The sequence below is a fragment of the Tetrao urogallus genome (genome assembly GCF_951394365.1).
Source record: "Tetrao urogallus genome assembly, chromosome: 3".
In the NCBI taxonomy this organism is placed as follows: Eukaryota; Metazoa; Chordata; class Aves; order Galliformes; family Phasianidae; genus Tetrao; species Tetrao urogallus.
The window spans coordinates 3,931,395-3,958,194 of record NC_136815.1 but is presented as its reverse complement, the minus strand read 5'-3'; the positions used below and the strand labels follow the sequence as shown (position 1 = coordinate 3,958,194).

At 38.7% G+C, this 26,800-nt stretch overlaps 1 protein-coding gene across 30 annotated transcripts in view; it reads right to left on the bottom strand.

Moving 5' to 3' along the window:
• Window positions 1-26,800, bottom strand: part of PTK2 (protein tyrosine kinase 2) — a gene marked incomplete at both ends in the record, with an annotated part of 141,740 nt that overhangs the window by 39,693 nt on the left and 75,247 nt on the right. For 8 of the 30 annotated variants that reach the window (XM_079533535.1, XM_079533542.1, XM_079533523.1 and 5 more), the window contains 7 exons: window positions 1,109-1,193; window positions 5,214-5,311; window positions 6,345-6,365; window positions 7,751-7,807; window positions 11,446-11,463; window positions 20,545-20,597; window positions 22,632-22,662. In XM_079533535.1, the coding sequence (XP_079389661.1) occupies window positions 1,109-1,193; window positions 5,214-5,311; window positions 6,345-6,365; window positions 7,751-7,807; window positions 11,446-11,463; window positions 20,545-20,597; window positions 22,632-22,662 (363 nt within the window). Of the gene's footprint in view, window positions 1-1,108; window positions 1,194-5,213; window positions 5,312-6,344; window positions 6,366-7,750; window positions 7,808-11,445; window positions 11,464-12,644; window positions 12,729-20,544; window positions 20,621-22,631; window positions 22,663-26,800 lie in introns of all 30 variants that reach the window. The other 22 variants (XM_079533529.1, XM_079533537.1, XM_079533540.1 and 19 more) reach the window with 6 other exon arrangements.

Genomic DNA, 26,800 nt, shown 5'->3' with positions numbered 1-26,800 from the left:
ACATCTCAGAGTTTGCAAGGGAGAAATGTAATGGATTGGAATTACTTTTAAAAAAGAAGAAAAACAGAAAAATGATTAAATCAAACTTGTAAAGCACTATTTATCTGCCTACAAGACTGGTGTTTTCTGATCTGTCGAGCACAAGAGTCTAATAAAGTGGCATTAAACTACTCTCTACATTGTAATTACTTTCTACATTAACAGACAGCTGTCTAACTTTGACTTTTAAGTTATTCCTAAAATAACTTAATTCCTCCATGTACTTACTTTTCCAAAGCTAGACAAGTAATTGAAAGAATTACAGCAATTTAAGAAAAATATGACATTCCAAACTAATGAGGCATAAACTATGAACACATTTTCTACACAATTTGGAAAAAAATGAACAAAACGAACATTAAGTGGAGAGCACATTATAACAACTGGCTGTAACTAATTACTTTAATGATATACCATAATGATATACCATAAGACACTTCACAAGACACAGAGACACAACTGTGGAGGGTAACAGGCAGCATTTTCTTATAGAGCCAAACGTTACAGAACTCAACAACTACACTTCTACGGAAGTTTTCTGCTAGTATTTTCCTTAAAAAAAGTTTTCCTCACATATCACAGATGCTGTTTGAGGTTGCATTATTTACAGGCAAATGTTTAAAAAACTGGTTTATTTCATTAAGATCTGACATTTCAAAACAGATACGTATTTGATGCAACGTCTTAGCAACTTCACGAGGCCAACACCTTAACCTAAAAGGTAGTGTAGTACATGGACACAAATGCTACTACATTAAAAAAATCATTAAGAGGGAAATAGGAGATCAGATTTTTGACACTCCAAAACCAGTTCTGAAGCCTTCGAGGAGTCAGATATCACTGTTGAAATTTGGAAAGCCAAATAATCCACATATAATCATATACAAGGGCAATGCCAAGATATAAAGCAGTTTTCCTGCTTTATATATACGTATATACATACATACATTGCAGGAGAGAACAAAGCCCATACTATACATTAATAAAACAAATTCTTATCAGAAATCTCTGGCACAGATGGCTGCAAAGTCCAAGGACCATGTACAGAAGCTAATAATGTAATACTCACAGGCTTCTTGTAGGAACTTTTCTCTAACGCTGTCTGAGGTGCAGTTTTTGCATGTTTTGATTGCTACAGCCATAGCTGGATTTTCCTGAAAGAGATTTAGAAATAACTAAAACACAGACCACATAAAATTAGGTCTAAACCTCCAACAAAACTGATTTAGAGAAAGTGAATATTAACTAGAATACCTTTAGTTAAGAAATTAAATTTGAAAGCATCAATGTTAGAAATGTTATTATAACCGAGACATTTAGTGTGCATTTACATCTAATTAAAATTTTAGCTGTTTTAAATTACATTAATCCATACAGAAATTCTGACAGAAGATGATTAAGTGTGCAGTACTATAAATGTTCCAGCACTACAGAAGATTAGAAAGGAAGCACAGTTAGCAAAAGCAAAGGGAACAAGTAGATACATGCCTGAAAAACACACTTGGCTTCTGCAAGCAACTTGGAAAGCCAAATAAAGGGCTTTTTGTGGCTTTTTGCAGTGCAAAGAACAGCTATAATTTTTGACTGACTCAAATCCTTTATACAAAGCAGACTGCTAACAGGATACATACTAAGTCAGCTTTTCAACTGAATTCAAACTACAAAGAGAAGATTTTATACATTAGCTTCACAGCCAGTTACACCAAGAGCTTAAAACTGAGTTTAACAGAACACATGTATTCCAAAGCAGAAACAGATTTGAGCATCTGATTGCTTATCCTCCTAGTACAGAAAAATGAGAAGCTCTCAGACAGCCCAAAGGAGGCCTCCTGGCTCAGGAGGAGGCTTTCATCTTATCTTCCTTTGGTGCATCCTACAAACACTCCTTTCTAAGTCACAGACAGCATTGAGGAGTTGTAAGAGCGTTTCTTTCCTAGAGGAGCTCTAGGCATTCTGTCTTCACAAGGATTCAAAACACCACAATTTACTTGGAAAATGATTTTTTTTTTTTTTTTTTTAAGTTTAAATCTCTATTTGCATAATGAGCTGGAAAGCTTACGTACTGCTGGCTCTCACAAGAACAACTGCATTAAGTTGCAACAGAAGCTGCTCCATCCACGAGGAGCTCCATCTGCTCCAGCACAGCACATCCCCACTGCTGCATCCCAGGCTCAAGTGTCACTTTGACGATTGTTAATGAACTGGAAAAGCAGGTGAAGTGTTTTAAAATTAATTCTGATCGGGACCTGACAAAGGATTAATGAGTTCCCAAAAATTGCAGCTCTGAGGAGAAGTACTTGGTGCTCTCTGGTGGATGAAAAGCCAGACATAAACCAGCCTGGAAGGTCAACAGTATCCTGAGCTGTACCAAAAGAGAGGTGGCAGCACTTGTAAGGAGGAGGTTGTCCCCCTTTGCTTTGCCCTTGTGAGGCCACATTTGGAGTACTGCATCCAGGTCTGGAGTCTCCAAGACATGGAGACATGTGCACTGTGCTCCAGCAGTGTGCTCTTGCAGCTCAGAAAGCAAATGGTATCCTGGACTCCATCAGGAAAGGGGTGGCCAGCAGGGACAGGGAAGTGATTGTTCTTCTCTACTCTGTTCCTGAGAGGCCCCATCTGGAGTACTGTGTCCAGGTGTGGAGCCCACAGTACAAAAAAGACAGAGAGCTGTCAGAGAGGGTCCAGAGAGAGCCATGAAGATGATCAGGGCACTGGAGCACCTCCCCTAAGAGGACAGGCTGAGGGAGCTGGGCTTGTTCAGCATGGAGAAAAGAAGGCTGCGGGGTGACCTCATTGCAGCCTTTCAGTACCTAAAGGGAGCCTATGAACAGGAGAGGAGACAGCTCTTCACAAGGGTAGATAATGGCAGGACAACGGGAAATGGTTTTAAGTTGAGGGAGGGGAGATTTAGGTTGGATGTCAGGGGGAAGTTCTTCACTATGAGAACAATAAGGTGCTGGAACAGGCTGCCCAGAGAGGCTGTGGATGCCCCGTCCCTGGAGGTGTTCAAGGCCAGGTTGGATGGGGCCCTGAGCAGCCTGGTCTGGTATTAAATGGGGAGACTGGTGGCCCTGCATGAGGCAGGGGGTTGGAGCTTCATGATCCTTGAGGTCTCTTCCAACCCTGGCCATTCTGTGATTCCGTGGGCCCTGGGCACAGAGATCTGCTGGCTGGTAACCCTGCCCATGGCAGAGGTGTTGGAACTGGGTTGAAACTTTTTTTTTTTTTTTTTTGCGTAAGAAGACAGAACAATGAGGATCCAAAAACAGACTGGTAACACTTGTATAGCAAACAGTAAACACTATTTTAAATGACTCTTTTAGCTTAATTCCCTAGTAAATAAGGCTTCAAAGACAGTTTTATTAGAATTGCTTGCACGTAAACATTAAGATCCTATATGCATGCCTAACTTTTCATACAGTATTCTATATACATGCTGGTTTGTGGTATTTCAGAAATATTTCGTAGCAAGTAGCCTTGTAGAAGATGTGGTTGCTATTCAACCAACTGAGTAAGAATCTCCCAAGTACAACGAACAGGGATAAATGAGATTTTCAAATTGGAATTTGAGCTAGCAGAAGAAGATACCAGGCATCTCCTCCACGTTTTCACATGTGAACTGAATACACACAAAGATGGAAAAGCAATCATGTTATTGTAACTTAGTTTTTTTACCTGCTCTATCATTTCTTCCAGACATTTAAGCTACAGTCTATGATTATTACATCAAAATTTAATGATACCTTACTACTTTCACTTTGCATATTTGAGTGTCTTAGATGCAGCAATAATTTTATTAATAAAAGTAATTAGTAGGTTAACATTTATATAAAGCTGACGAGGTACATGATGACTTAACAGAATCTAATTTCCTATTCAAGAAAAAGAGATGGACAGTATTTACAGAACAGCTCCAAGAAAAGAGGTCTACCATTGGTTCTACAGAGCACTACATTTATCCACTTTGCTCCAAGTTCACTGCAACATTCTTCCTCGAGCACTCCTGTTAAGTTGCCCAGGGTTAAATAAAAATAAAGACTGATTCTAACACGAGGTATAGCAGAAGTGTTTTTCTGAACAGAGGTATAATGAAATATCTAACATCTGTATGATGTATTTGAACACTTATCCCTATTTTAAAGTATTGCATTAAATATGTATTTATTTAATCCCACACATGCTTGGGATACTGACCAGTTGGTTCTGGGACATAATGCTTCTGAAGCCAGAACTCAGCTGTTGTACATATGAATTATAACTTCACTTACAGAAATTCCAGACACCAAATTTCTGGAGTTGAGAAATAAATTTTCATCTGACAGTTGCAGACTTAGTTCCTCATTATAGCTGGCTAAAGTTAAATAATTTTACAGCTTTGTCTCTATTCTACCCCACCCCTCCAGTCCCCAGTTTAATTCCTGAGTGCCACTGCCTTCACTGGTTTCAATGAGGTGACTACCGAACATCAAGGTCTGGCTGGATCTGCATCTATTTTGTATCTTTTCTCGGAAGAAATAGTAATAACTTATGCTAACACACAAGTCATAGAGCAAGAGAGAAAGGTGCTTACTGCAGAAACAGATGTTTTTAAAAATTATTGCTCTCTGTTGTAGCTACTGCCTTTCCAGCATAAAAGACTAAAACTTCTCCCCTATATTTCAGCAGAGAAGTTAGATCACTTGATCCTGACCCAAATGGCAGCTTCTGCACTGAATGCTGAATTGAAATCCAATCCAGGTTTAACATCTCCAGATGCTATTTCAAACTTCAGAGAAGGTTCTACAGCACCAAATACTCACTAGTGGAGTATGGCCAGAGGTATATGTGCATATCATGCTTGGACAAACTCAAAATGAAGAAGAATGTGTGCAGCTAGGTTTAAAAGCAGTGAGTTCTAATGCTAGTGCTGCCAGTGGTTTTGGTAGGGGTGTGAACAGTTTACCTGGCATTTCTCATTCACTTTCTTATCTGTAAAACAGAGGGATCACTCTAGAGCTACTATTTTAGATGTCTGAAAAATGAAAAATATGCTGTAGGTGGGGATTATTCCAATAAATAAATCACAGAATCAACGTTTGCTTGTTCTGGAAGGCATATGAGGCACACATTTCTTTATTTTAACTTGAAAGCTTTTGTTTTTTGGCTTATTCTTTTGTTTCAGAAGTGAAGCTTACCGGACTCATGTAAATTCCTTGGTGCACATCTCCAAATTGTCCTTCACCAATGCAGCGCCCCAGTTCAATTCTCTCCCTTTGAATTTCATAATCTCTGGCTATAAGAATATAATGCACTTAAAATATCAGATCTCTGAGGAAAGGCAGAGGAACAATCCACAAGATACCAAACTCAGTCACTCCAGTGTCTCACAAATGAACAACTAAGATTAACATACGCTGCACACCAACCTATACAAATGCTGTATACACAGTGGAAACCTCTTAAACAAAAGTTTGAATCAAAGCAATGAAAAACAAAATGTGAACTATAATTTCTTAAATTAACTATTATGCATTATTTATTTCAATGCAATTGAGATAATTAAACGGTTATTGCTAGTAAAAGACAAAACATAAATAGCCTAGGACAATAGAGATGATTATAAATACAGCCCTTGCCCACATGCTTTTATGAGTTTAAGAGAAGTCCACTATGTGGTATTTTAGATCTTGGAACCATCAAATCAGCCAGGAGAATTTTTAAAGAGGTAACTGCAAGAAAAAAAATACAGAAACGAAGAGCATGGCAAATAAAGACAGAATGAAAGAGCAAAATTTTGAGTGCAGTACACCTCCATCAGTCTGTAACTGAAGTAAAATTGATAGAATGCATTGCAACTTAGCAATTTTAATAACTTCACTGCTAAGACTGAGAGGCTTTCTGATGAAAATGCCTCAGTGCTTTGGCAAAAAAAATTTAAGCAATTGCAAGTGAATTACTTCATTTGCAATTTAATTTCTAGCAGACATGGAAAAATATTTCTGGAACAGCAGTAAAGCATGTACAGTATATGTTTTCACCTCTACTATTATTCAGAGCAAAAAAATAAGCTACCAGCTTAGGACTTAAGGACTGATTTTTTGCACTTCATTAACACTATAGAAATAACATTGTCTAGAGATAGATAACACTGTGATAAATGCCCTTTTCATTTCGTGCGTTAAGTACTGCATTTTCCTCTTTAAAATCCCAAAGCTAGCTGGTTTAACTATAGATAAATAATGTTTATTAAATGAAAGTGAATAAGAAAAGTTCCACATCATTCCAAACTGCAAGCATACAAGGATGGGTAAAGGATCTCCTGTTACCTTCATCTATTCCATAGCTTTCTGCAGTGCAATTAAGAGAAAGATCAAATGCTTACTCAGAGCTTCTTAAAATCAAATCAAGGACAAACATTTTTTTAACATTTAAAAAAAAAGAAGAGCTATTACAGATGCAATTTTAACTTTACATTGGCAGAAGTCACAGGTCTGTTCTTGTGACCTGAACTGCCCATGCCCTGGGACTGCTGAACACTCGAACCCACTTCAGTGCGGCACAGCACTTAATGCTCGTGTCAACAGCCCATCCTACAGGCTTGGAACTGAAGGCATAAACTGAAGTGTTCAGGAGTCATCCAGTGCTGGACCACAAGTAATTTGTTCAATGGAGATTTAAAAGAAAAGGTTACAAAATAATAATGAAAAAATCATAGGGTCAATATGTTTAAAAAAATAAATAAATAAGGACTTAGGTTATTTTTTGACCCTGCAGTTATTTTGATGGAATTACGTAATAACTTACTGCAAGACATTCAAAGCACATTGTTTATTTCTAGAAAACATATATTCTTGCTTTCCAAATATTTTCCACAGTAGCATATTATACAATAAACACTGAAGTGATTATGAAACATTTCTGTCTCATGAAAGCCTGAAGAAATCCCTACACACAGTCATTATTTTCCAGCAGAACACGCTATCAGCTCAGCACCATCCTCCCCTGACACACCAAACCAACCTGGCATTTCTGTAGGCGTTCTTCAGAAGCAGACAGAACCAACTGTTTAATGCTAGAGAAATCCCAGGCTGCCAAAATATTTCTGTAGGTTGCAGATGTAACTTAAAATCAGCATATGGACTTCTGTGTGAAATTAGCTGACTCTGACAGTTCAAGATGATATCCTAATTCAAATACTCCATGAGCAAATCCTGGCGGTGGTCAATGCATCACCTTTTTTCTATTTCAAAGATGAAGACTCAGAAGAACTTTGCGTCTTTGTTTCTGTTCCTGAAGTCTTTTATCTTGAAAAATACTGCATGTAGTACAGATGACTTTCTCTAGAGAACAGCATGCGTGACACAGAGCAAGGACCAAGGATGGGATACAGCTATAGAGCAGTATCCAAAAGCATTCCAAATCCCTCGCCTTTCTGACAGAAATCTTACTCATTCTTTAGGCATTGTGTTCAGCATAGCAGTACAAAATAAACCTCCATTTTATGACATTTTGAGTCATAAAAGGGAGCTCACAGTGAAGTCACTGATAACAGCAAAAGCTATGACAGAACCTTACTTCGTTTCATAACCTGAATTTAAAAGGACACTGAAGCTAGGAAGCTTGCAGACATCATCGAGCAATATGTGTGCAAAGAAAATATTCCTAAGGCTGATATGTAAGATTCAGTCCCAAAGAAGCTGCTGGGAAGAAAAGTTCCAATTAACATACTTACTTGATGGCATTGTATAAGTATCTTCTTCATCTATAATCTCTGCATAGTCATCTGTTTCTGTAAAGGGAGGAATTAAAGAGTTTCGGGAAAAGCAGATGAAAACACTTCTCCAAAACAGTATCTCCAATGTATCAAAGCTGATAAGTCACAATTCCCCACTTCAACAGTGCTGGGACACATTTACAATAGCGTGAATAAAACTTGCTCATGCATAATTTATGGCATGATAATGACCTCAAGTGCCAATTATGCTACGTCACATAGATGCATTCAACAAGGAATAAAAGAAAGTTTCATTGGTATTCAGAAAAGTGTAAGTTCTCTAACTGAATCCAATCTAAACTGTTGACTTCAAAAGAAAATCCTTTTAAGAGCAAATTCGACCACAGGAAAAAAAAACAAACAACAAAAAAACAACAACAAAAACCAACACATTATTAATGGATTAAATTGCTTTATCTACAACAAAGTGTGAACAATAGTTTGGTAATATTTATGTCAAACAAGCAAAACAGATGGTAAAGATGTTCCAGGGCAGCATCTACTTACTGTCAGTGCAGCAAGGTGAGCAATTTTCTGTACTATTTCCTAAAGAAAACAGATCTTTTTTCCTGTACTACTCTCAATTTTTTTTAGTAGAAATTTGCAACCAGATTTGCTGTCTCAAATCAGCATCTTTAGAAAACATCCAGCTCTCAAAGTTATCAGAAAAACAACAGCGTATTTCTTCCTCTGTTTAATTCTTATTTTGCATCATCAGTTCTCATGACAGTGTAACTGGTGGCACGTCCTGTCCTACCAGCGGCTCCTTCTGTTCCTCTGAAGAGCTTCCAGGTCACGTAAGTCATTTCCTAATGGTCAGAAATTCTCCCAGGGTTTACAAACCCATCCACAGCAGTGCGATAATCAGTCACTGCCAGGCTGTTAAATTCTATTCACCAACTTTAATTGCACAGAGGTTCTCAAAATTGAGTAATTTCAAGTCCAGTATGAGGTTTTAACAGCTGTTTTCAGGTGATTACATATTGGGCTGCCTCTGAAAGGCACAATTCACTTCTTCTGCCCTGGAGCATATGTACAATCCTACAGCTCTTCTGCATCATTTCTACAGCCATGGTTTCTGAATGGTGAATGGGACAAAGCAAAGGTTGGGATGATCCCTTCTGGTGGCAGCCCTCAATCCAAAAAAAGCCAACTCTGACAGCAGAGCAAGGCTCCTAAATATTATACAGGTGAATAAACAAGAACAGATTTTCAAACAAACTCAATAGCCAGCAACTAGAAAACTTGAGGTAACCTACAGTTTGAACACTGTGTTTGTACAGTTTGAATGAAGTGTGTTTGAAGTTCAACACACTTTAGCAATCAAATATAGATTTATGATCCTAACTTCATAGTACTAACACAAAATTGAAGTTTTTTTTTCTTCCAAACCCCTATAGGAATTTCCTGTCTCATAAAAACAGCAAATTCTACACTATTTAAATTTGTGTTAGGCAATTTCTGCTTAGCATACAGCAAAACAGAATCGCCAAACCAAAATCCAATGAATTATGAAGACAGTGCACAAGTGTGAACAGCTAGCACACTCAGGGGCACTAATCACAGAATCACAGAATGGCCTGGGTTGAAAAGGACCACAGTGATCATCTGGTTTCAACTCCCTGCAATGTGCAGGGTCGCCAACCAGCAGACCAGGCTGCCCAGAGCCACATCCAGCCTGGCCTTGAATGCCCCCAGGGATGGGGCATCCAATCCACAACCTCCTTGGGCAACCTGTTCCTGTGTGTCACCACCCTCTGCATCTCTAATCTCTTGGTATGTTTTTTCTCCTAGTTATACAAACTGAAATTTTAACAGAAAGGTAAACTCGAGGTTCACCTGAAAAGTAAGCAAACATCTCAAAGAAAACATCAGTGTTACATGACTGTTATCAGGGTAATCGCTCTGCTTCTTTATAATATTTCTGAAGATATTTTTAAACTTTTGTTAGGTGAAATATACAACAGCCAGTGTTACAAGTTGTTATTTGAGGATGATACCGAAGAGTTCTTCCCATCTGGTTAAAAAATGGACTGAATGAAAGATACTATAAACAACTACAAGAAGAATTTAAGGAGTCCAGATAGAAAAGTGGCGTCACACTATTCTTTAAACAACTAAATCATTTGTCACACTAGTTTGTGGAACTGTGCTTACGAATGTGACAAATGACTTGGCTTGTACATCTCCCCACTTTAATTTACTGAAGTTCACTCATAACGCTGTAGAGCACTGCATGGTTTTAAGACATTGCTCAAACCTACCCTGAAACTAAAAGGGTCCTCATAGCCAATCTAAATGAATAAAATGTTTGCAATGAACTACACAAGTATTTCCTGTTACACTTTTAACACTCTGGAGAGGAACATATAATGAGAATTCAGAAAGTAATTCCTATACATCATTTCCAGGAATTAAGAGGAAAAAAAAAATAAATCAATCAAGGCATTAACAGTGACTCAGAGTGCTTTCTACAAGAGACAACCAACCTCTATAACCCATGATCAGAGCCACATTTTAAGAGACTATACTCAAGTCAGCTAAGACTGAGACTACGTCTGCTCAGAGATATTCCAGAATCCATGCAGAGCCTGAAGCAAGGCCCACTTGGGCAACGTCTGCAGGCTTCTTTATGGAGAAGGATGTGCTGTAGCATTCCCCAGTGCAAAACGCTCAGTAAAGCAGGGATTCCAGGAGCTACTCTGTTTTCAAGGCCCCTGGTATGTCTAGATGAGTAAACCGATTTGAACTTCACTAAATCTGAACATGTTTATGAAATTTCAGTGCATTACCTCCATAATAGCTCATCCCTTATTTTAAAATGCTCTTTGAAATGTCCTTCCTCATGACTTTTTTTCCATTTACCAGAGCCCAAATTTTTAGAAGATAAACATCAATCGAAACCTGTCTGTAGGTATCTGAAAATCAATTTCTGAATTTATGATTGCAAAAATGCCCTTCAAGCTGTTAAGAAATTGAAGGAAATAGAGATAGTATTATCTTCATTTTTATCTGAGAGAAAGGAGGTGTGAATTTATATCCATCTCCCAATTTATTCAGAGGAAGGCCACAAAATATTATTCCTTGTTATCGTTTTCCTTTACAAATTACAGAACGTAAAAAGCAATACCTCCTACTTGTAAGAATCAAGACACAGACACACAACCAGCAGTATCAGATTGACTTTTTTTCCCAATATCAGACGGAATTCTGTAAGCAGCAGTAGCAGTAGTGGACTACTGATGACTTCAAAGCATCTCCTCAGCAGACTCATTTCCCATGCTGTATAGCAGCCATTGAACACACTCACTGGCCAAACCAAGCATGTAACAATCATTTAAATCAAACTGAATGGACACTCTTGAAAAACCTATGAACTTTCTCTGCATCATGCCAGAACTCCCATTGCAAACACATGCAATACCACATCCCTGCAAGTTTGAAACAGATTTCCCTTTTTCAATTACAGTTTAGCAGAAAGCGCTGGTTGCACAGCCTGTAAAGTACAATATTTAATGGCTAATGCCCAAGACAGACTGCTTTTTGAACTAAAATGTGTATAAAATTGATTGCTGAAATATGCGTTAACTGCTACATGGATGTAAGAATTGCATATTGCACGTTAGTAACACACAGACTAGAAAACATATTACCGTCCCCACTAATTTCATCTGCAGATCCAGGTGGCATGCAAGGAGAGAGAAAAACAGGGGGAGAGAGAAGGGACAGAGAAAGGGAGGGGAAAATACACTATTAAATTCATGAGTAATCCAAAAGTATTCAGATTGCAGTTATCTTATATACCTGACTCAAGAGAAACCAGAAAAGTAGTGGAATTTAAGACTTCTCACCTAAAACCCAAGGGACAAAGATATGTTCTGAGAAGCTTGCATGATGAAACAGAGTTAATGACTTTTTAAACACAGCATTACAAAAAAAATTAAATTCGGAAGCGGAACTAGTTCTTTTAATGCACAAGGAAATATGAAATCCTGTTGTTCTTTAATCTTTTGCTACTGAATGGATCTCCTACAGCTATGGGTCGTTCCAATTTGGCTTTGCACGTACAAATGTGACTTTTGGTAACTAGAGTTGGGGCTGACTATTTTGGAAGGAAACACACTCCTGTGCTATCACAAAAGCAAGAGTAAGAAATGGAACAATCTAAGCAATAATAATACACAGCATACTAGTTATATTGAGCAACTCTACAGGAAAGCTGTTCAATGAGCACCACAGCCTGCATTACTGTAACAGCCCCATTCCACGCCAAAAACTACAGCACAAGCTGATGCATTTTAGATATTACTGATTTTAAAAATGCACATTAATATTGTAGAAGTAATGGACCTGTTAATTCAATTCTTCTTACACCTAACAAAGCCAAAACGGTCCAGACCAAGTGCTGAACCAGTATAAGCCACAAGCATCACTGTATTCAATATGTAATTAAAAGTGATCCCAGCTGATGCTTATTGTTGCTATTCTACTTCATTCATGAGCATGCTGTATCAGGGGTCCAAGAATGAAGTCAAAATCTGTTAACAAAAAAAAAACCCCAAGAGTATAGCCAAAATAGATATACAAATGAAAATACTAATGCTTGTAATTAATTGCAGCATATAATGCTTAAAACAAAGCCTCTCATTAAAACATGGACCAGCAAGTTTATGACACTGCACGAATATCCAATTCAACAGAGTGAAGGGGTAGCAGAAATTTAATGAGATTATTCTTGGAACTCTGTTTACCTGAGCCTGAAGTATTAAAAGAAAAACAACCAACCAGTAACTGAGTTAGTATTTCAGCTTTTGTGTTAACAAGGCAGCCTATACAAAGAGCAGTGCAGTACCCTTAGGTGGCGGCTCATGGGAACAGAAGACGAAAGGGAGAAAGCGTCTAGCTTTCTTTACTTTATGCTGACAGTGATTGACTCCTTTACAAAGAGGCAAGAAAAGGAAAGAGAAAAACAAATTATTTAGAAATAAAAGAGGCTGGGGAGAACATTTACAGCGAATGAACATAAAACTAAAGGTTTACATTACAGTTCTATATATGCAAAATGGATACACGAACGTATTTGAAACTCTAAAGCACACTTACTTCTTTTCTACAGCAGTAAATTATTCCCATTTCACTTTCAAAAAGTGAGACTAGATTATGTTAAGAAGCTGGCCTTGGCCAACTACCTACACCACCCACTCACAATGCAGAGGTACTGTCCATCCCAGAAGCATAACCCACTTTTTTAAGATGCCCACCTAAGCTTGACTAGAATGTGCTATGCTAAAACGCTTAAGTGAAGACTTAAACATGTAACACTGACTTTCTGGACCCTGAGAAAAGAACTTAATATGAAACAACTATTTCACATACTACAATTACACAGAACAAGAAAAAAGTACTGCTTCTCTATCCACTGAAATACAACACTGCATTTGATTAGCAAAGTGCTTAGCAGGAAGAGAGAGATTTCTAAGCGGGAGAGAACACAAGAAAGCCAAGACCAACTTTACAAGGTGAGAAAGAAGGAAACAGGATGATACAAGGAACCTGAGCATAGCTGCTCCTCTTGTTTCTCATCATCTGTTCACTCCTCTCTGCTTTCTCTTCCCTCTCCCCTCTATCTCAGGAAATGAGAGAGATGATGCAAAATGTGCGTCAACCAAAGACTCCCACCCAGCTGCTGATACTCCCTTTCAAAATTGAGGAGTGAAGCCCAGCTGCCTTGACCAATAGGGGCTGCAGGAAGAATTGAGAGCCCAAGCCGTGCAGGAGCAGCATGCTAGCCCAACACCCCAGCAGCAGGATGGAGGAGTCTGGAAACCTATGAAGTACTAAAGGAGCTATATTTACACAAAAGCACTGTCTTCTACTCTTCGTTTTTTCTTCTGACCAGAGTTTGAGGGATGATGAGAGCTGCATTAAATGTGTTAAGTCTGGAGGGAGCACGCTGAATTTTATGCATGCGAATCTAATGGATAACTTCCTACCATGTAGAATTCCCACTTAGCTAAGACAGTAAAGGTAAAACACATGGGTATGATTTATTATTGTACCAAAACATCACTTTAAAAACTGCCAGTGTGATTCATCAATTGTGAAAACTTATGTGCCACTGAAAGTGACAGAACATCAATCAATGTTAAACATCGAAGGAGATGCAAAGAGGGCAAACTTACAAGTTAGTTTATAGTATTTATGTGAATTAACACATTAATGGAATCACAGGGATCTATTTTCCTCATATCACATGGCACTACGTTCTAACACAAGGCTGAGGTAACATTCATAACAAAGCCTTCAACACAGTGCAAACAGAAAGAAGTCCTACAGCTATTTTTAGACATCCGGAAAAGTATTGAAATAAGAATAAAGGCATACAATACACTGCAGTGAAACAGAAGAACAGGTATAAAGTGACTGGAAGCAATGCAAGCTATCTGAAAGGGAAGAGACGCTTCAACTCTTGACCTGCCCACTCTAATTCAAGCCTGAAATACTGCAGTGCTGCTACTCTTGTCTGGACACATGGGAAGCAGAAGCAGGTTGAAACCTGACCCACCTTCTTCCTTAAGAAGCAACCATCAAAATCAAACGGCCTTTTAGTTCAGCACAGCCTGACGACTGATGATACTCAGACCAACTTGTCCTCTGCACTTCAAATGTTATTTGTGACCCCTTGTTTATAGTTTGTGCCACCGTTCTGCTACATAAAACGAGGAACACTCTGCCTTAAAACTATCACATCTTCAGGTTAGCTACAGAAGTTGTTCCTCTTGATAGAGTCAATTCTAAGTTCAAAAAAGAACGTGCAATTCTTTGTCAGGAGCCTAGAAAACACCTGCTTGAAATGGATTCTACTTTGATTTACACCATTCCACACTGACTTCCAGCCACTGATATGCTGGCTTCTCCCTAAATGCCCACAAAGCTCAAAAATGCTGCTGAAAACCAAACTCACAGGATTGCTTTTATTTTGTTTAGTGCCGCTCCCAAGTACTAAGCACTCGATGTTACTGCATACCAAAAGTCCATTCCACTTCCTATTTTACAAGGGACATTATGATGTAGAGGGCAGTTACTCCTGGAGCTCCTTATCTGGACAGTGTGTGAGCAGAGAATGGAAAGCTGGAAAAGGTAACATCCCTTTCTACTGTAGTATATATTCCTGAACCAGCTTGGGGAAAAAAACATGGGAAAAAAATCCGTGGAAGGAATAAAAGTAGTTGTTTTCATGTATTTGTCAGAGCAAACATACATAAACAACAAACAAATGTGAAAATGCATGGAACATCTGTTCAGTCAAACTACCGAAGTGTCTGCTTATATTAAAAAAAATGGATGGCAAAGGAGGAGTGAAAGAGGGGGAAGAGCTTTAAACTATGATGGAGATTGATGAAATCAAGGCAGGACATTCCCAGGCACTGACAGAGAGCTCCCAGTCATCACACTTCATTCTGGTCTCACTGTGCATGAAAAGCAGCATTTTAGTGAGTTTAAAATGCAAAGAGATAACACCTGCCTAGCTGACTGTGATGAGAAGCCTAACACCGTAATTTATCATCATTAAGGGTATTTTAAAGCATATTATCTTATTAACAATCAAAATAGCTGGGTGAGTTATGCAAGTATCTTCTCTTTGGAGACAAATGACTTGCTAAAGGTTTGTAAGGGTAGTCTGCCAAAAAAAACAAACAAATCTGACTCAAATGCTTCCCAGTTCTTTGACCACGCAGCTGAGCTACAGCTGTACAGACTTTATATTCCTCTAATTACTTGATAATCAGAATGTGTAACTACACAATTTATGCTAACAGTGCCAGTCTTCAGAAAAATGAGCTGTCAAACGTGACATAATTGGGCGAACAGACAGAAGTCGTAAGCAGTCAAGATAACTGTTTTTTATCATAATAAATTGCATACAATTTTCAACACTGTCTTTTTGTAGTGACTTGATAAATTGAGCATGCTTCCAAAAATACCTGCTCTACAACCTTGGGCAAAAACACCTTTTTACTCTACCAACTTATCGAAAAGGAATGAGAAATGGTAAGTCCTAAACAAGAAACTCTTTCAGAAATGAACACAGTGCAGACTTTCATTTTTAGTACAGAATTATGAGACAGAGCACGCACGGTGCTTTGCAAGTAGAAGTGATTCAACAAAATCCCATTTGTCTTTCCATCCTTGCTCACAGCATTGCTTGTGACTAGCCCTCATCGTTAACAGACTTTCTGGTCACCTGCTACACTGACACTGTCTTTATTAAGAACATTCATAATTGCTGTAATACTGGAATCAAGTGAATATACTTGGTGTTTCTTTTTGTCTGCTGCTTGTTGTGCTTTGACAGTTGGCTCTAGCTATGTTTCATATCGCTCTTGGTAACCAACTGAAGTCTGCCTCCTGAATGAGCTGCACCATACCCTGCATCTGTGCCTATTTCCTTCAAAAAAGTATATTTAATTCAAATTTAAATCTCAGCCAAATGAAATGACTAAGGTGACAGCTACTTCAAACTCAGTATCTCATAAACTGCCCCTGAGAGCTATCTTCTCTATGCCATTTCACTGACACTGCCATAATCAGGAATTAACCATGGTAAGTGATTTAAGTGGAATGACATTATACCAGGAGTCTGATTTTAAGATAGAAACAGGAAACTGGCAAAGAAACATCTGTTTCAGGAGGCTAAAGTCCTAACATTTCTACTATAAAGCTCCCTCTAGAAGACTCAGTTTCTCCTACACAGGGCATAAGCAGTGCAACTATTAAGACCTAAGTCATGGTATAACCTACAGCTTCTCCTTCCAGCTTCAGTTTTAATATGCTCTTTGTGCTAAGAACAGCCATGTCAACTATGGAACAGGACACAACAAATTTCTCTTTCAGTTACCTACTTCCCCAATAAAGGATCTGGCACAGAATCTGTTGCTTAGATGGCTTAAGTCAGGTGGGATGGAACTGTTTTTTACAGAGTGTCTGTTATGATGCTATGTTTTGGTTCTACAAGAAAAATAATGTTGATAACACACCAATGTTTGAAGTTGCTGCTAAGCAGTATTGCACAGAGCTAAGGCCATTCCCAAAGAAGGACCCAAGGAGCTGGGAGGGAACAGAATTAAGACAGCTGACTTAAATGGCCAAAGGGGTATTCCATACTATCTGACATCATGGGGAAGGAGTTTTTAAGGGGCTGGGGGTTCATCTCTTGCTCTCCTCTGCTGCTTGGAAGGCTAGCTGGACATTGGCCGGGGGGTGGTGAGCAACTGCTTGTGCATCACTTGTTAAATACATATATTTGTCATAATTATTATCCTTTTCTCTATCTCAGTAAACAGTTTCATCTGAACCCATGAGTTCTACTTTGTTTTTTTTTGTATTCTATGCCCCATCCCGCTGGGAAGGCTGGGAGTGAGTGAACAACTGTGTAGCTTTCTTATTATATAATTATATATATATACTTATTATAATATGTAATTGACGGGGTAAATTGTTATTTTTGGAAATATGTAGATCAGGAAATATGCACATCACCTTACTAAGGCTAATGGTTGCTATTTCAAAACTAACTGCTGGCCAAAATAAGTTTCTGTAGACTAGAGCAGTCAATAAAATCACATTTAAGTGCTACATTTTTTCCTACAGATTAGATGTACTATTTGCACACAGCCAATAATTCAGCCTTACTGTCTCCTGACTGTGCCCTCTTGGCCAAGCAGTAAGAATGCTTTCCTAATGCAAAAAACACAAGTAGATGGAGAGGGAGATACAAGGTGGAGCCATCCAACTATGAACTAGAATACTACTCACTTCTGATGACTCAGTAATTTTAACAAAAACACCATATATGCCAAAGAAATCCAAAATGCAATATTTAACTGTCATATTTAACTGGGCTTCTAATTTATATATAAACACACAGATTAATGTAAAATTTGAGGTGCAAAATTCCCATTATGTTTAAAAAATTTCTTACTTGCACATAATAAAAGATCACTGTTGTAAGAAGTATTAAATACAAAGAGCTAAGACAAAGAATGCCAGAACAGAGAAAGCCACAGTGCAACCTGGTTCCGTGACACACGGCCTTTAGGGAACATTTCTTGGCTCCCAGTTCAGCAATTTGCTGCTTGAGATTCCTGGAGCCAACTTCACCCTTCACTAGTTTGAAAAGGTCTTTATTTAAAACTAGAGTTAAAAAAAATAAAAAAATTTAGAAACTTTCATTTTCTGTATGCCTTGGAATACTGAAGGACTTGGAAAGAACAAGTTTTCATTTCACTAGACCAGAAACATCTCAAGGTGGATTAATACATAATTCAAACAGCAAGACAAGACATCTTTCATCATAAGCTCATTTTCAACCCTATAAAACTTCAGACAAATACCTGTACTCCTAGACCACCAATCATGTTCCACATCAGCATTCAGCTATTGCTTGGTTCCAAGTTGTGGTAGGGAGCTCACTTTGAAATTTTCCTTCAGTAGTAAGGGGATAAATGCTATAAATACGTCTGACTGCTAGATTTTCCTGAGAATAACTTGTTTATGATTTTTTACTATTTAGTGTTAGCACTGGGAGAGATCTAAATAAAGAACAGCAATCTCACTGCAACGAAGAGCTGAGTTAATTTATGATTTAAACTGTCAAAGGCACGGATGATATTACAGCTGTCAGAAAGTTACAAAAGATCGTCTTATTTGAAGTCCTTAGCTCTGAGGCATTTAAATGTCACCAGAGAAAAGCTCTTATTCTCCAAACCAAGATAGCATCATCCACAGCTGGCTCTGCACTGGATGCTGTCAGCTGTCGGACTCCGCTGACCTGTAACTCTCGGGTTAGCTGAACATAATGTACATCTGTTGCCTCTGTTGTTCCATATGATGGATCAGTTACACGTGACGACAGGAGGGGACTTTTTCACATCTACATGAAGCACTGCCTCATTTATAACAAGTTGATTCCTTAGGGTAAGCCAAAACTCCCAAGGAGAAATCGCTATCACTCAACTTTATGACTTCAATTCAGTATCCTGACATTCACAGCACACTTCAAAGTAATGTGGGGGCAAAACTGAACCAAAACAAAAACAATAAAAAGAGAATTTCAGTATTCTTTGTGCCTTTCTTAAGAACAAACCCTTGAGACTGAATAATAAATGCAGTAGTTTTAATCATTCCAGCATTATGTCAGTGTTTCCAATGGTTTGAAACGTGGTACAGGACACAAGAACAATGATTTCTCTGTGGAAAGCTATAAAACCTCACTACAAAAGAAGAACACATTATTGGTTTTGATTTTGTTACTAGAAAGACAGACAAGGGCATATGCTGGTTTTAACTGACTGTTTTGCTTCTGTCATTATGAGCCAGCTTTGTACTTTACAGCTTCTTTGACTGTACACCTCCTGCATTTTGCTAGATGCTAACCCTCTAGCCCTGGCTCTGCAGCAAAGCTCCCATTTGGCTATCGATCACCTGTATGGGATGCCCTACACAGCAGAGGTAAGTGGTATCACAGCTACCTTCCCTATATTAACATCAAACCACTACTTCAGAAGAGTAGAGAAGAACAAAAAGACAGAACACGCTTATCATGCCTCCTGCTCATCTCCCTCAGTGCCCTAAACCTTGCTTGGTCAGCTGCTGTTTGACTCTGAGAGGCAACGTTAACTGATGAAGATCTTTCATACCTCTGCAGCTTGATCGACATTTTAATTCCAGATCCTCTCACCAAGGCTCTTGCACAAGGTCTAAATATGGACTTCTTATGCCAGCGGTGAATCTTAAACACCTTTAAAAAAAACCTAAGCATGGGGATGGGAATCTGAAAAGTAGGAAATGAATCAAACATCTATGCACCATTCCTCCTTCTCCATTTCCTGAGTATGTGCCACTAAATGGTCACAAAAACGTTCCAGTGAAGCTGTAGCCTCCCTGTAAGTCAAGGATGGACATTCCACAGGGTCACAGTAATGCTTCTTGAGGTCTGTGGCCAAACGCTATAAATCTATATGGACATACCACAATCTTAATAACACTTCCACACTGCAAATCTCCTTTATAGATAGCATGTATAAGTACTTAACAATGCTTTCATACTGAGACATTGAATCAATCCCTCAAAAGGATTTGTTGAGAGCCTTTAAAATAAAAATGTTCTCTGGAGGATGAAAACTTAAAAAACAAACAAACAAACAAACAAACAAAAAACATAGCTGCTAATAGAAATTTAAAAGCCTGTAAGCTACAGAAACAACACCTACTACATTACATGCTCATCATCCTTCAATTATCTTGCGGTTTTCAACAGCAAAAAATTTAAGTGATTTGATCTAAGCAGCAGCTACAACAAATCTGCTATTGAGTTTCTTCTTTCAGAAGTGATGATAGATATTTAATGGCTTATTTTCACTTTTCAAAGCTACTCCTTCATAATTTAACACATCCTCAGGTAATTTAAGATGGATAGTTTTGGTGATGAGTGGCCTAAGTGGAAACACTGACAGTCAGCCTTGCCTTCAAGTATTTTACCCCTGCTTCCCCACACGGATGTGGCTGTTCTCACTGCACAGAAGGACAGCTGAAAAAGTTCCTCTTTATGAATTCTACTGCAAAGTCAGCACAGCTATGGTCATGGGAAAATCAACAGCCATGGGGCAACAAGTGAGCTAACTGTGAGGAAAAATCTGTCTAAACATCTGCTAGCTGTAAAAATAAACCTGCATTTTTTTTCAGAGCCTTACCTGATACAGAGACTGTGTGCGACCTTACTCCTTGCTTCTCATTGTTGGCCAGCCTGTAAAACAGAGGTTTGAATCGCTGAATGCTGTACATTCTTCACAGTCACATACACTGTGAATTCATCCTAACAGGGCACCTACTGTAATTAGCAGGGCCAATCCATTTTCCACAGTGACACATTTTGAGGGGGAGAAAAGTCAGAAAGGAATCTACCACTTCAAACCCAGCTGGGGGAGTGAGAGTGGAGAGAACGTGTTACCTTTTAATTAGAGAGCAACTTGGCAACAACAGAACAAACTTTAAGAAAAGCAAGAGAAACAAAACTGTTTAAAGGTTTTAAAGTTAAGCAGTGCATGTCTAAATATTGCCACTGTAGACAGTCTGATGGTCTTCCAACTTTCTGTATTCAATACTGGAAACAGAAATTATGAATCGAGCTCTTGTCTGTAAGCTGATTTATTTTACAGAGCAATTTTAAGTTGATTTGCCTATCAAATAAATGAAGAAAAACAATTACAATTAGACAGTTTTAGCTATAGAAATTGATTACTAACAAATTTCAATGAATTCTTCCAGTAACTTATTTCACATACACGTGCATATATAGCCATAGTTATAATGTTATGAGAGGAATACAGCAGTTTATGCTTTGAGAAATCTGTAAAGGCAAATCTCTCCAGATGGTGCTGGCTAGTACTTTTACACTTGACAAAAGACCATTCCCCTGCTGCCAGCTGAAGAATGTATGTGGTGCTCTTGTTTAAACAGACTCAACATTACAATGCCAGTATTGGTAAACTGTCCCAAAAACGGGAAGAAGTTTCTACTTCAAACCTTACTTTATCCTAGAAATCCCTAGAGACAGGAAAAAAAAAAAAAAAAGCACTAAAGTGAAAACTCTGTAATTAGTTTTTCTCAGTTCGTTCAAATAAAAGTTTTCATCTCCTATATGAGTGCACACTGTTTACCAATCTTCCTGCTTCCTGCATGGACTTCCATTTGCTTTTCCTCCCTGTTTTTTTTTATCTCTTTCTGCACTGTGAGCAATCTACCACCTGGCTACTGAGGACTGCAGCAGGACCTGTGAAGGAAGAGTATCCAAGTGGCTTTTTTCTTGCTCAATCAGGAATAAATCATGTTCCACACTGCATTCAGTAGATTAAGAAGTAGTAACAAAAATGGCAGGCTCACTCTAGGAGTTAAGGAAGAAACAGAATGAGGTGGCTGGCTCAGAGTAGTACAGTTCCTGATCTCCGAAGGAAAAAGAAAGAAGACACAGTAAACTGCTACACTTCTTACAGTCTTTCAATCATTATCTCTAGCTGCTGGATACTGCTTGATAAGGCTCAAGGAAAACAAAGAATTATTAGATGCAAATACCTTGGGTAAAGTGCCACCATTAAATCACTCAGAGAAAAAGAAATCAGATCTCTTTGCCAGATATAGATTAAGATTTTCAACACATTTATAATTATTACTGTATATATATTTTGATACATTAGTACATTTAAAAATAAAACAGATCAAAAACTGTTTGCTCTATGAACGCTACTCTTTATCACACTTGAACCTGGAGATTCCAACTCAGACTGATCCCATGATGGAAATATAATTTGAAAAAAAAAAAAAGACATAAAAGATTTATTACAGGAAGAAAATTTCTGTATTTTTGCATACGCAGTAAAGCAAATAGCAAAACCAACACTGCAGACTGATCTACAGAGAGGCTGAAGTGACAATACACAGACTGTTAGGCATCATTCCTGCAATTAAGTTTACTCATGGACTCAAAATAAATAGCCTGAATCCCAGTCTAGCTTTTTCCAGAAGATCCTACTTTTGTTACTGTCAAGTATCACTGATGCACTATGAGTTTTCTTCCCTCAAATTTCATTTGTGGTATCTATAATGCTGCTGTCAGTCACTTATGCCCCATGGTTCCAAGTGCCTGCCTGCTATTTGTCCTAGAATCCAAAGGCAACAATAAAAATTAAGCATGTACAAAAAGTGTCAAGTGTCACTTAAACAAAACCATTTTTGAAAGCATTTTTTGAACTACATATATGTAAAAGGAAAGTATTAAACTCACTTTGGTATTGATGGTAAAGCTCTTTCACCTTCTGTGTAAAGAACAAGAAAACAGAATTAAAATTGTATTTTAGTTTCCCAATGACCTCTCTCAATGTCCAATATATACAAGGCTGAAATAGTAATCATCACAACCTTCCAGGGAAATTGCATTGACTCATAAGACCATTCAATACTTATATCAACAGCAGCACACCAACACAGCTCATTCCAACTAGCAGTGCATACATTCTGGCAAAGTCTTATCTCAGAATAATAATGTATACGGAATATGAGACTTTTTTTATTCACAATAAATAACTCTGATAAATCACCTGCAAAAGGTATGGCAGAAATCTCATCTCTCTACTGAGAAATACTTCTCTCATTTCCAAGACATGCTAACCATATATTACAGTACACAGGTAAATACAGTATATAAATACCTATGTATTAATATACACACACATAAACTGAAATTCTGAAATCAATGCAGACTTCCAAACAAGAATACTGATATAAATCATCAATGCATACAGCATATAATATTAACTTCACATTGGGTTGAAATCATACACCAGTAATGCCTAGAAGCCAGAGATGAGGATGTCTCCTTACAAACTATCTTCAAATTCCCTGCCAATCTTTCTTTGCTAATGGCCCTGTGTATAAATGCTTGGATAGAAAGTATTTTGTCTCATATCTCTTTGATGAGGAGCTCATTACGCACGTGGAAAAGGAGGATGGGGAAATTACCAACCCTTCCGTAAAACACCAACAATTTGAAGTAGATTGAAGTATGCAGGGAAGGAGAGAAAGAGGGCAATTAAAACATTAAAACAAATTAAAGCATCTTCCTCCAAATCACTGTAGTACAGATAAAGTGCCCTGAAAGAAATGGAAGAGTGTGGACTTGGGCTGCACACCCTCCTCCCTCCCTATAAAACAAGTGCAGATCCTCCAGATCCAGCTACAAAGCTACTGAGTTTGGAGACTGGAGCAAAAAGAGACAGGCTCAATTTTAATTGAAAGTGCAGAAAGGAAGAGAGCTGCACCTCAGGGTCAGATGAGGATGCTGCAAAGAAAGATACAGGAAAGAAGGGAAACAAAGAGCTGTGATTTTTGGAGATGGCACAGTAGCTTTCCAAAGCATATGAGCAAGCACCTTAGAAGTGGAGGGTGGAAGAAAGACAGCCAGTTATCCAAGAAGCATGAGGCAGAACCGGACATAAAGGTATTGTAAAAAGTTAGAGGAAATAACTTCCAGTTGCAAAGAAAGAAAAGACAAAGATCCAGAAAGGTACTGTGGAGTGACAAGTACAAGAACGGAAGCCTGGATGGCATCAAAAGGATTGGAGACAAAGGGTTATCCAAAAAACAGAGAACAGAATGGGCACAAGAGGGACTCACACTGGATGAAAATAAGACAAAAGACATCAAGCTTGGAGAAACAGGCATAGAAACTGGTCCTGCCCAGCACCGTGCAGTCCTCCCTAGGATTGGGAATAAGACTCAGAAGCTTAAGTCCATCTGGTATCTCCTGATGCTTCCATCAGCTGTCAGTCTGTGAAAGTGTCCTGTATTGCAGTCTCCATAAACTTGACAGTTATGATGCTGCTGATTACTCCAACACCTCTCCCACATTTGGCAAGGAATGTAATGGTGAATCAGGTGTTACTGATGTAACAGACGTGCAGTACATTGCTTTTAAAGGTTTAGGAAATGACACAAACATACAGAACTCCATTTTAACTCAAGATAACTGGAGTACAATTAATGAACTGCTATTCAAACTAACTAACCTTGATACTGAAAAGGCAATTCAATTGCATATTAATTACAATATTCAAAATTGTCTTCTAAATATGGAATTTTTAATTTCCTCTTTTGTGTGTGTGTGGAACATGTAAGTATCATATTTCAGGACTTGAGAAACAATTCTGTAACACAGCAGGACCTGAGTGCTTTGTTCAAAGATTTCAACTGCAGATAAGCTTGTTTCTCTCTCCTGCAAACAGACTCCAAACCCTCTAAAAAGAGAGAAACACAATACAGGTGGCAACTGGCAGTGTAAGGTAAAGTCACTTGCTACATATCAAAAAAGATCTAAAGAGAAATAAATACAAAATCTAACTTCCCAGGGCAATATTAAGTTTCCTTAAACTTATCTCCCACTCTGCTTCTGCAACTCCCAACTTCACTTACTGAACACCATCTCACTGGTGTGCAAAAAATAAAGCAAGGATCATATCGTAACATCTCTCAACAGAATCCTGATTCTACTTGTCAAGAAACCCATTTACGGATTTTATGAGATAAGGAGAATGTGAAGAGAAGGAGAGGTGGAATTACATAGCTAACAAGTAATAACATGGAGGGATACGGAGTGATCTGAGATTAAACAAGCATTTCATAAGACTTTGGAGTTTGTGATCTGATTAGCATTCTGTTAGTACATTTATGTTTTCATGATTGTTTGCTTTAAGAAAGCTGTTCTATTTTCAACTTCAGCCACAGAAAGCAGGGACATTAAAAAGCAGAGCGTAGCAGACGACCGTAAGAATCAACAGCTCTAAAATGGGCAAGACATAAACGGCAGACTAACTGCTCTGAACACAAAAGTCTAATTCTGATGATGCTGGAATGAAGAACTGTGATGGAACTGGAGAAAGGCAGTGTGCATGAAATGCCACCTGGTGCAGCACCACATTCAGCTCTGAAGCCCCCAATGTGACACTGACTTGCTGGACAGACAGATCGAGCGGATGGCCATGAGGATGATCAGAGAGATGGAGCACATTTCCTATGGAGACAGGCTGAGTGAGTTGGGGTTGCTCAGACTGGCAAAGAGGAGGCTCCAAGAAGACTTTATAGTGGTCCTCCAGTATCTAAACTGAGTCTACAGGAAAGGTGAAGAGGGACTCTTTCTCAGAGTGTAGTGATAAGAACAGAGGTAACAGCTTTGAAGTAAAAGAAGGAAGATTTAAACAAGATATAAAGAAGAAGTTATTTTCTGTGAGAATGGTGGGGAATTGGAACAGGTTGCTCTGAGAAGCTGTGGATCCACAGAAGAGTTGAAGATCAGGTTGGATGGATACTTGGCCAAAAGGAACTAGTGAGAGGTGTCTGGGCCCATGGCAGGGGGATGGAACTAGACGATCTGTAACATCCCTTCCAATCCAAAGCATTATCTAATTCTATGAGAGTGAAAAAAGATTTGTCCAGTGCAATAAAGGTGTAAGCAACTGTAGATAGCTATGAGATGGTGCAAGAAAATGATAAGGATGGAGAGAGGAAAGTAGAGACTGTAGGACAAGTTAAATGAATGCTCATTTCCAGATTGGTTAAAAAAAAAGAGGCTGCATGCATGGCTTCTATGTAACTAAGCCCCCACTATTTCTGATCATTTTTCCGGGGCTGCAGAAAGCATGACTCATTTTATTCTCATTAGCAATAGAGCAATGCTCTGAATAGATCTGGCCCTTTACCCTTTTGATTGATATAGGAGCAGAGGTAGACAACATGAAAGCCCTGGGGAGAAGGAAGGAGAATGTAGAGCTGCTCAAGAGCAACAACTGGTATATGCAGGACGTAACACTGACCAGCCACAATGGACAACACCCCTGTGGCTGCCAGAGATGAGCCCCAAGTAGACAGTCAGACAATGACAGGGAGAACGGGAAAAATAAGCATATCATAGAATCATTTCGGTTGGAAAAGACCTTCAAGATCAAGATCATCCACACATCTCTTACATACCCTCAAGGATGGAGATTCCACTACTTCCCCGGGAAGCCTGTTCCACTGCCTAACCACTCATGAAGAAATTTTTACTGATGTCCAAACTAAATCTTACTGGTGCAACTTCGGGCAGCTTCCTTGTGTCTCACTGCTTACCATTTGAGAAAAGAGCAGAATCTCCTCACCATAACCTCCATTCAGTAGTTACAGAGCATGATGGGCTCTCCCTTCAGCCTCCCCTTCTCCAGACTAAACAGCCCCACTTCCCCCAGCAGCTCCTCATATGTCTTGTTCTCCAGCCCCTTCACCAGCTTCACTGTCAAGCACCTCCTCACCTCAATGACCTTCTGGTAGTGAGGGGCCCAAACTGAACAGGATCTTTGAAGTAAGGCCTCCTCGTGCCATTTCCATGCTTAAACATTACTAAGTGATCTCGCCAGATTAAGAGAA